The sequence below is a fragment of the Microtus ochrogaster genome, linkage group LG9 (genome assembly GCF_000317375.1).
Source record: "Microtus ochrogaster isolate Prairie Vole_2 linkage group LG9, MicOch1.0, whole genome shotgun sequence".
NCBI lineage: Eukaryota > Metazoa > Chordata > Mammalia > Rodentia > Cricetidae > Microtus > Microtus ochrogaster.
Genome location: NC_022034.1, coordinates 10,208,976 through 10,219,663, shown reverse-complemented (window position 1 = coordinate 10,219,663; position 10,688 = coordinate 10,208,976). Strand labels below are relative to the sequence as shown.

At 51.5% G+C, this 10,688-nt stretch overlaps 1 protein-coding gene across 1 annotated transcript in view; it reads left to right on the top strand.

The window, feature by feature from the left end:
* The window catches only part of Pnldc1 (PARN like, ribonuclease domain containing 1), a 21,663-nt gene that overhangs the window by 9,283 nt on the left and 1,692 nt on the right, over window positions 1–10,688 (top strand). The window contains exons 8-18 of the mRNA XM_005363385.3: window positions 209–285; window positions 415–558; window positions 1,444–1,513; window positions 2,984–3,069; window positions 4,194–4,249; window positions 7,326–7,390; window positions 7,798–7,851; window positions 7,983–8,025; window positions 9,625–9,730; window positions 10,024–10,199; window positions 10,281–10,379. Coding sequence (XP_005363442.1) covers window positions 209–285; window positions 415–558; window positions 1,444–1,513; window positions 2,984–3,069; window positions 4,194–4,249; window positions 7,326–7,390; window positions 7,798–7,851; window positions 7,983–8,025; window positions 9,625–9,730; window positions 10,024–10,199; window positions 10,281–10,379 — 976 coding nt within the window. The remainder of the gene's footprint in view (window positions 1–208; window positions 286–414; window positions 559–1,443; window positions 1,514–2,983; window positions 3,070–4,193; window positions 4,250–7,325; window positions 7,391–7,797; window positions 7,852–7,982; window positions 8,026–9,624; window positions 9,731–10,023; window positions 10,200–10,280; window positions 10,380–10,688) is intronic.

The window sequence follows — 10,688 nt, the reverse complement described above, 5'->3', positions numbered from 1 at the left end:
TCGGGTGCAATCCACCAGTCACAGGCTCAGATGTTCTGGAAGCAGGCCTCAGGTGCAGTCCACCAGTTACAGGCTCCGATGTTCTGGAAGCAGATCTCAGGTGCAATCCACGAGTCCCAGGGCCTTGGCTTCTATTGGTTTTCTCCATGGGGTGGGAAGGTCCGATGGTGTTCCAGGATCTGTGTGTGCCTGTGCTTCCTCGCTGCAGGGTTCCAAGCCTTTGAGGTCCAATTGGTGCTGAGGCAGGCCCTCCCCAACATCTGGACAGTGCTGAAGGATGAGGGGGTGAGTCCTCACATGGGTGTGCCTTCTTAGTGACTCCCTCACCCCTCAGTCAGATCTGGCCTTCTGTCCCGGGTGTAAACTGAGTTTTCCAGCCGCATCCTTACATGCTCGCTCTCCTCTTTGCTGCAGGTGATTGTGAAGAAAGTCAGTAAGCCACATCGCTGGTACCTTGAGCACGACTCTTGCGACCAAATCAGCTGTTGGAAGGAGCAGATTCTTCTCTCTGCAAGAGGCTTTTCTGTCTTTTTTCAGATGCTGGTGAAAGCCCAGAAGGTAGGAAGCATTTCTTTTCTTGTTTTTTTTTCCCCCCATTATCTTCTGTATTAATGGTGGTGGGTTTTGAAGATTTCTCTGCCAATAAAATTGTATTTTTCACCTAACCTTATTCGGTAGGCCAAGAAGAGATTAAAGTTGTCTTTTTTTTTTTTTAAATAAATGTTTCTTGGGGTATGGGGAGATGACTTGGTGGTTAAGATCACTTGTTGCTATTGCAGAGGACCCAGGGTTGATTCCTGGCACCCACAGGGCTTCTCACAGCCATCTGTACCTCCAGTTCCAGTGGATCTGACCCCTCCTCTTGTCTCTGTGATAACCAGGCATGCACGATGTACAGACATACACGCAGCCCAGACACCCATATAACCTAGAGAGACTGGTAAAACTTTCTGCTGACTTTGTTTTTTCTAGCTAGCTTCCTGGATCCAGCCTTTGACATCCCGTGGTGGCTTAGTCTGAGGAAAGACCGCGTGTGTGAGATGCCGCTGCACCTTTGTCCCTGCAGCGGCACGGGCATCTTAACACCTAAAATTGTGTCTGCCTCACAGAGTCCCACTGTGTATCCTGCCTCAAGCCTCTATCGTTCACCCATCTTCCCCCCCTTTTCCTCCCTGTCTCCCTTCTTCTTTTCTTCCCTCCCTCCCCCTCCCCATCTCCCTGTCTCCCCCACCTTCTGCCCTCCTTCCTGTTCTCTCCCATTCTTCCATCTCAGCAGTCCCTTTACCTTCAGTGGGAGTTGAGAGGCAGTGATGCTGGATTATCAGATATCCAGAGCTACAGCCTTTGCCGAAAGAAACAAGCCCAGAAACCTGATTTCAGACCAAGTGTCAGCCCTGATGCTTAGACTTTCCTTCCTCTCCCCTGTTTCTTTGCTCCAAGTAGCCCTTGGTAGGACACAACATGATGATGGACCTTCTGCATCTCCATGAGAAGTTCTTCCGACCTCTTCCAGGTAGGGGCCGAGCTGCACTCTTCCAACCTCAGGTCTGTGTCTGTACCATCTTCTGGTCAGAGACCAGGAGACGTCTCAAGCAGGGTCAGTCTGGTTACACACCCTCTTCACGTGCCTGAAGCTGCTCAGGGTCACGATGTGACCTTGGGCGAAATTAGAAGTGTGTGAAGCAGAGAACCCACCCTTCCTTCGTCCTTCAGTGCTTTGGCTTTTCCCCCTTGTTCTGAGTCTGACACACTTGTGTAAACTAGGTGTTAGATCTTAGGGCTTGTTAGATCTTGTGTAGACTAGGTGTTAGATCTTAGGGCTTGTTAGATCTTGTGTAGACTAGGTGTTAGATCTTAAGGCTTGTTAGATCTTGTGTAGACTAGGTGTTGGATCTTAGGGCTGGCTCTTCCCCTCGTGCCGTTATAAAACCTATCAGATGTCATTTCGTTGGCTCCCCGGGTTCCTGTCTGGTGTCTGTGCTCCTTTCTCATGCTTGATTCTCTTGATGAACAAATGGCAGTGTAGCACAGTGGGAAGTGTTCATCCCTCGTGTTCTGTGTGACCTTTAGCTGGTCCTCTACTTTCTCTGCTAGCTGGAAGATGAGATGGCAGAAGAGACCTTAGCATGATGGCAGTCTGAAGCTAACTCACAAAGGCGTGGTGCACACTAAAGGAAAGAGGTGGACAGCTTAGGAGGGACGTCTGCAAAACGTGACTGGACAGAACTGCTGGGCTTGAGCATATTAGAGAATTTAAGGGCAAATTAATAAGATTAATAAGTGCACTCAGAAAACCTGAGCAAACAAAAAAAGGCTTTCAGTGGAAGAGGGGAAATGAGGCAAATAGAGAAGCTGCTGCAGCTGGTGGGGGCCTGTAGCCCGGGGCCTGTGGATATGGTGAGGTGCCGCAGCCACACAGTGCAGGTGGGACCTGAGGGAAAGGTGGGCAGTGGGCAGGTAGAGGGAAGGGGTCAAGACCTTTCCATCAGTCAGCACTGAGGTGTCCAAAACCTCAGAGAGGTGGGCCCGAGGTCCCCAGGGAGAGGACATGGCAGAAGTCACTGCTGGGGAGGAGAAGGGAGTGCAGTGGGAAGAGACCTGGCTTCTTGTCTGGGAAGTGTGTGTGTGTGGTGATGCTGTTCATCCTGAACTTCATTCGCGGTGTGTGATATGACTTCACAGTCTAGTAAGACTCCACCGAGAGCCCTTCTCCTGTCAGGGCGCTTTGCTTAATTATAGGGTGTTTGGTTGATGTCTTGGACGGTGTTAGCTGCTAATGGCGTAGGTAGGACCTTGAGTTTGGAAAGCCTTGTGACCTTTACCATAGAAAATGGCAGTAGATGAGGATTAGGGATATTTCTGATTCTTGTCTCGTTCTCTCTGTTTTGCTAGTCAGTGCTGGTGGCAGCTGGGCTAGAGTGGGTCTGTGTTGTGTCCATGAACCCACAAATTTATGTGTCCCCATCTGGACCTTCCCCCTCAGAAAGCTATGACCAATTTAAGCAGAACATCCACAGCCTGTTCCCTGTCCTCATTGACACCAAGAATGTGACAAAGGACATCTGGAAGGTAAGGAGGGATTGCTTTGGAGTCGGGGCTGTTGAGTCTGTGCAGGTGACACCTTTCTCTGGAGTTTAACCCTTTCCAGACCCCGGTTGTGTTGTATTTGTGTAAATGGTGTCCTTTTCATTGGACAACAGAGCAACATTTTTGTGGGGGTTATGTTTTGTTTTTAAGACAGGTACCCTGACTGACCCTGAATTTATGACAGCCCTCCTGCCTCAATCTTCCACGTACTGGGATCAAAGGTGTATACCATCATGCGTGGCCCAAACAGCTTATTTTAGAGCTCTATGCATGTTTTATAAATCTGTGAGGGATCCCTTGTAAAGTCTGGAGGAAGCACCGAGGTCCTAGGTTCTCTGACAGAGCTAGAATTACAAGGGAGGTGGCAAACTGAACCCACTTCATATGTGGTCTAGAGAGGTACCAGGTGAGAGGTGAAAGCTTCCCACGTGACTGTCCTGTGGCCCAAGTCAGGCACTATTGTGGAAAAGGGAGGCACTGAATTACTTTAAATACTTTCAGGAATTAATAACAGAGCAAGGGGACTCCACCAGGATTCCAAAGTCCTGGGATAATGGCTTAAGGTGGCTGTCAGAGGAGGGGCAGCGGAAGTCAGAGGGGCTTCAGTGCAGTTTGCCCAGAGAGGCCATTAGTATTTGATCCTCACCCATTTCGTCTTTGGTCTTGGGACTTAGTAATCTGACTTTGCCCCAAGGCCTTCTGATCCTAGAATGCTGGATATTCTACACATACGGCCTGGACCCCGTCCAACGCCTCGGGTTCCTGTGCTCTCATACGTCCCTAGACAGAAACCTGAGTTCTCTGGGTGATAGACCATCCTAGCCAGGCTCATCGGGACATCTCCTGGCCTCCTGGCCCTGGAATGAAGGAAGAAGGGCGGTTAGGTCACAAGGGGAGGCCAAGATTCACCAGGTCCAGGTAGTGACCCTCTGTGAGGCCGGGATTTGCCGGGTCCAGGTAGTGACCCTCTGTGAGGCTGGGATTTGCCGGGTCCAGGTAGTGACCCTCTGTGAGGCCGGGATTTGCCGGGTCCAGGTAGTGACCCTCTGTGAGGCCTGCAGCAGATGTTGACCCCAAGCACAGTGCTCTGTTCTTCATGATTGCAGGAACTGCGTTTCCCACGAGTCTCCAACCTCTCAGAAGTGTATGACGTGCTGAGCAGGTGAGGAAGACGCTTCTGGAACAAACCTGCGGCTTTGGCTGCCCAGGCCACAAAGGACCCCTGAGACCTTTCTCTGGTTTTAACTCACTCCAAGCCCCCTGGTTTTGATGTGTTTGCATGTACTCGCGTGCTTTTCCTTGGACGATATGGTGGTATAGCTCCCTGTGACCCAGCTGCTTGGACTTCCTTCCTGTCCTTCGGTCCGGCTCCTCGTGCTTTTGCCATGCCTCAGACAGCGTTCTTGGCCCCGCTTCTGAGAAAGAAGGTCAGAAGTCAGAGGCCAAGGTCTCACAGCCTGCTGCCTGTCTTTGTGAACATTTTACAAGTGCTGTCGTCATTTCACCATTGTCTCCCCTGTCACTAGAAAACAGTCATTTTTCTTGTTTCTTTTAAGACAGGATCTCAGGTGTCTCGGGCTGGCTTTGAACCCCCACCCTGTGTAGCCAAGAATGGCCTGAACTCTGATCCTCCTGTCTCTACTTCTCCAGTGTTGGGATTACAGGCTTGTACCCATACGCCTGGTTCTATGGGGTGCTGGGGTAGAGCCCAGGACTTTGCGCATGCCAGGCAAGCGCTTTAACACCTAAGCTGCGTCCCACATGCCTTCCCTGTTTGAGGCCAGCAGGGCTGCTCCCTGCGGGTTTACCATCCTCTCCTTCCCTCCTCCCTTCTTACAGATGCTGCCTATTGTCCCTTTTCTGGGGACCCTGGCCGCCACCTCTCACTTCTTTTGCCATCACCACTCAAATTTAAAACCAAGCTACTCACTTTCTGGCCCTCTTCCTGGCTTGCATGGGTAACCCTGTGACTTTGGCACGGACTTGTGGGAAATACGAGGGCTAGAAGGGTCAGAACTCCTTCCCTGGAGGGAAGCCTTTGCTGAGGAACCTAAAACTGCTGCAGTAGTGTGACCTTGTCTTTGGTCCCTTTAGCAGCCTCCCTCCCCCCATGCCCACGTCTGTAAGGCTTTTTTGCTCTCCACGATGGCTCAGGGCCCTGTGCTCGGCAGGATGATGCACACAAGGCGCAAGGGACAGGCTGTGGCCCCTGTGCTGGTCAAGGTTTGTGTTACAGTGTGCCTGGAAGCTTGGGTTCTCTCCTCCGTGGGAGATGCTCGCTCTGGGCTTCTCTTTTTTGGTGGGAGTGCTGCTTGGTCCCTTGATTGTCTCCTCATTTCCTAGAACGCATGTGGGGTGTCCCTCCTGCGCCCCCCCCCCCTCGCATTCTTAGCAGTCCTTTGCCCCTCCTCCCCTGTGCAGCTGCAGGTCATGCGGTTCACAGCTGGCCGGGCTCTTTTCTCGTGCTTTGTTTTTGTTGGTTTGAAGCGTCAGGGATTGAACCTAGAGCCTCGTACGTTAGAGCCAAGAGCCCTGGTGCTGAACTGCAGCGGCAGCCATCCGAGTAGGCCGCTCTGGGAAGTATCTGCCGGCTTTCTTCTCCATTTTCCTCTCTGGCATGACCTGAAGACGTCTTCAGCTTAATATTAACTTTTGTCCCTTAAGCCTATTCCCGGGCCAGCAGCATCTCCTAAGTCTTCAGGGCCCCAGGCTCAATGCTGAAGGTTGTGTGTCCTTTACGTGGGCATTAGTGTCAGGAGAGAATTGTGTTTTTTAATTCCCACACTCTGATCTGTGCTTCTTGGGTTTAAACTCAGAATTTGATACTCACTGGTTCATAACCTACTTTGAAAAAGCCTCTGCCTTGCCGTCTATGAAATGAGCAGGTAAAACCCTAACGTCCATAACTCAGGAGGTAAGCAGTGAGATCAGGTGGGGTCATGCACGTGGGAGGCTGAGGACCGGCCTTGTGCTTGTTGAAACTTAGCTGCCATCACCGCTGTTGAGACCCCTTCTAGCCCTGATAGCTGTGTATGGCACGGGACTGCCGTCATGGCCATTTCCCGGGAAGCTCAGCATCCGTCGGTGTGAAATGCTGGGTAGGAGCGGATGCAGTGGAGACGTCCACACTGCCAGATGCTGCTGCCCCCCTGGGCCCAGAGCCACAGGGCTTCAGAGCGGCACCTCCCATGTCTGCCTACTCAGCCGTGTCCCGCTGATGTTACCCTGTAGACGTTTCTAACCCGTCATCGTCTCTGCGTTCTCAGGGTCATAGCTGCTCCAGGCTGTTCGTCTTCAGTGCAGGGATTGCTCCTAAGGCCTTCCCATGCTCGGCATCACCCTACCGCTGAGCCCATGCCCCCAACACTTTTTATTTTTTTATTTATTTTTATTTTTTATTTTTTTTGGTTTTTCGAGACAGGGTTTTAGAGGCAGGGTTTCACTCAGTCAACCAGACTGGCTTGGAGGTGATCTGTGTAGCTCAGGCTGGCTTGAACCTTCACTCTTCTTACCTCTTTGGCCTTACTGTGACCTCAGTGCTTTTGGGAGTCTCTTGTGCTTTGCAGCGCCTTCACTCTTGGTCTCCAGCCATGCTTTCCAGGAGGGCTGCGTCTGCTCCTCACTGCCACCTGCTCTCCTCAGCTCGAATGCCGCCACTCATTCCTTCAGCCACGTTAGCTCACACAGCTCCAGACTGTCCTCCAGTGCCACCCCCTTCGGGCAGCCTGGAAGGATCCTGGAGTTTCTGTCTGTGCTCCAGGACACAGTATGATTAGCTCTGTACTTAGTGGCTCTAAACTCCACAGGGCAGGCAGCTCCCTGGAGTGTCCAGATGTTTTCCACGTTCTGGAACTATCCAATTAGCGCCCCTTTTATCTTCCTCTTGTTCTGTGCCCTCATTCAGACCTCATCTGTCCATGCTTAGATCCATGCCTTTTTTTTCTTAAAAAATTTTTTTTTGGGGGGAGGGTTGAGACAGGGTTTCTCTGTGTAACAGCCCTGGCTGTCCTAGAACTCGCTCTGTAGACCAGGCTGGCCTCAAGTTCACAGAGATCTTCCTGCCTCTGCTTCCTGAGTCCTGGGATTAAAGGCGTGCGCCATCAGGACTGCATCCACACCTTTTAAAAGTATGTGCTGAGTGCAGATCTCTATAGCTTAAGCAGGGGACAAGAGGAGGGAGATACATTTAGTGAGTTAATCTTTATTCCCCCCCCCACCCCTGTTTTCCTCCCTATTAGTAACTTGAATCCCACTAAGAATTCTGGACCAGAGATTATTCATGCAAGACAGTGTAAAAAATACGGTATGTTCCTGGGCTCGGGCCTGTTGCACAGTTGGCCAAGTGCCCTGGGGCTGAGCTAAGGGTTCTCTGGTGTGCTCCCCCCCCTCCCCCCAGCAGGCTGCAGAGGCTTGGGTGACGACTCCTCCCTGACCTGCCTTGCTCTGCTCCACAAAACTCTGCCTTCCAGAGAATAGTCAGGTCACCAGAACCTGTTTTCTCCCAATGTGTGGGGTGCTGTCTGCCATCTCTACATGGCAAGGACCAGGGTGGTAAATGTTTATAGGCAGAAGGGCACACATATTGTGTGCCACAATTGCTATTGGATGCTAAGGTTGTAAGGATGTAAGGTTAAATGGGATGGGAAGAGGGACCGCTTTCTCATGATGCTTTCTAATCACTGACCTCTTTCTTTTGGAAAACCACTTCAGCGGAGACCAAGTACCCCCATGAAGCTGCGTATGATGCCTTCCTCTGTGGGTCTGGTAAGGTGCTCCTTAGAGGGGCGTTCTGCTCTGGTGATATGTGCTGGGTTCTTTCTGGGCTGCATGTAGGGTTGAGTTTGCTCTTTTCCGCAAGCCTTGAGACTGCTTACATCTCTGGCTTTCTCTTCTAGTTCTTCTGAAAGTGGCGCACTTGCTCCTGGAGAGGGTGCATGGGTGAGTGTCCTCCCTTCCATCCTGTTACCAAGTCCTAAGGGCTCAGCCAGGACCTCTAGGTCACAGGACTACCAAAAAGAAGGTGTTGTAAGAGGCTGCTGGTTTGTCCTGGCCTCCCAGCTAGCTTAGCCCCAAAATAACCACACAGAAACTGTATTAATTAAAACAGTGCTTGGCCCATTACCTCTAGATTCTTACTGGCTAACTCTTACATTAATTTAACCCATCTCCATTAATTAATCTGTGTATATCGCCACGTGACAGTGGCTTACCGGATAAAATTCTAACCGGCGTCCATCTCAGGCAGAGGATCTATGGCTCTGCCTTTTTCCTCCCAGAATGCAGTTCCGTCTCCCCACCTACCTGAGTTCTGCCCTATCACCAAGAAGGAATGTGTAGTAGTGGGTTTCTCACCCAGGACCAGCCAGTGTTGAAGCAGGCCGTCTGCTTCAAGGAGCCCTTTCCTGCCTCCCCACCTCCTGCGTGGGTTCTGCCCCTGTCTTGGCAATGGGGAGATGGGCATATACCAGGAGTCTCACACAACAGGGTTTGACTGGAGCCCTAATTCTTCCTGGAGAACTTCCTGGCTCAGTGCCTTGGCTTTGTCAGCTACAGATGTTCTCACAGCTGTTGGAGGTGACAGTGAGGCCAGGGGATGAAATGTTCAGATGAAAGACACATCACGGGATCATATAAGCTGCAGGGAGGACAGTGACCGAGAGAGGTGCCTGGATGGAGGAACACAGGATCCCAAATCAGAATGCCAATGCATTACCCCTGGTGGTGGTGGCATCTTGATGCCCCGAGCTGCCATATGAGCACCAAGAGCACTTTGATATGTGACAGAACTGTTAGTGGGTCACATAAATTCCACGGGACTCGGTGTCCACAGAAGGGTTTCATCACAGTTGTGGCCTGTTCTTCAGGACGGGTGAGACATATTTTGGACTATCATCTGTTAATTTAGGAACCGCCTTTGTCTATTTTCGCCACAGATATAAATACAAATGTTTTATGACATATTGATGCGAGACTTAGAGCTTATGTGAGGGACTGCCAGCTGGTTTCCTCTTTCCTCTGATGTGACAGAGCTGTGTTCTAGCACAGAGTGAGCGCTTGCAGCAGCACGGTTCAACACCTGGGGCCAGGCCTCACACTCCCTTTGTTGCTTTTAGCTTTATGACTGGAAAACCCTTCTCAGGTTAGAGAAGCTCACAGCTCTGTAGACCTGCTGATTCCAGGACCTGCATTTGGGGTGCAGCTGTGCAGCTGGTGGCAAGGGATGGCCATTTGGAGTCAAGGGCAATGTCCCTTTGGAGAGCATAAAATGGAACTTCCTCCAAACAGGGACCTGGCTCTCTGTGCCTGCTGCCAGTGCTGGTCAGCAGAGACCAGGAGCTCTTGGTCCAAACTTTGCTTGTGTGTGTGTGAGGGAAGCCCATCAGAATGAGCTCCCAGACTGGGAGAGGAGGAGGAGGAGAGAGGCGCCTGAGGCAGCTACCTTCCCTGTTTCCCTACTGAGAACCTTGGCTGTGCCCGAAGACCTGCATATAAAACCCGTGTGCCTGCCTAAGTGCTTCCGGGTTCTCTGTCCTGCAGCACTGTTCCTGTCTACAACGATGAGTCCACCTTCCCTCAGTACCTCAGTGTGCTGGCGCCGTATGTGAACCAAGTGAATCTCATTCGAGCTGGGGTTCCTAAAGTTGTGAGTATGTCTCATTCTGCTCCCCGGCTGTGCTCAGGCCTGTGGGGAGGCGGCCGCCAAATGTGTCTTGGGGTGTGCTGAGGGGTTCTGATGACAATGAAGCGGAAGCTGAGGAGGCTTCCTCCCTGTGACACTTGTTTCTTCCGTCCAAACCTACATAGATCCATCTCTCCCTCCTTTCTCTCCTTTCTGCTCCAGCCTCAAGCACAACCCCTTCCAGGCTCTTTAGTGTTTTCAGTTGCATGAAGTGTCAGTAAGAACTATGAAGAATTTCTCTTGGTTTTGTTTTTTAGAACTTTTCTGGCCCGGATTACCCCAGTATCCGCCCTCCTGTGCTCATCCTTACCGTCAGGAGGTGGCCTGGGGTCAGTGAGCACCAGGTCTACCGTGAGTTCCAGAATCTCTGCAAGTTTGATGTCAGGCGGTTCACTCAAAGCCAGTTTCTGCTCCTGACCAATAAGTTTAAGGAGTAGGTGCCTCACTCCAAGTCCCCTCTTCTCCTTCGGTGACTGTGGCCACATTGCTGACCTGGGCAAACTTCTTTTGGCAGTGCCCGCAATGTCTTGAAGGAGTACAGGAGCCACCCGACCCTGCAGGTCTCGCTGTACCGGTACTGGAGACATTCCCCCAACATCACCTGCCTGTTACAGTGAGTGACCTGTCTGCTGAGGTCCCGTTTTGTCTGGTTCTGGCCCTGCTCACTAATCGCTCTGAGCTGTTGACAGGAAGCTTTCTCATTCAGCACATCCCCCCTGGGCCCTGCTTTATCCCTGAGCCAAAACGGACAGCTCAGCTAGTTGGGTGGTAACAGGGATGTAATAAACAAGTGAGCGAACTCTATGTGGTATTGGTGACATGCATATTGAAAATGCGAGAAAAGGTGGGGATAGAGAGAGATTGGGGGGGGTACAGTGCAGAGGAGATGGTGGGGAGAGACCTGGGGGGTACAGTGCAGAGG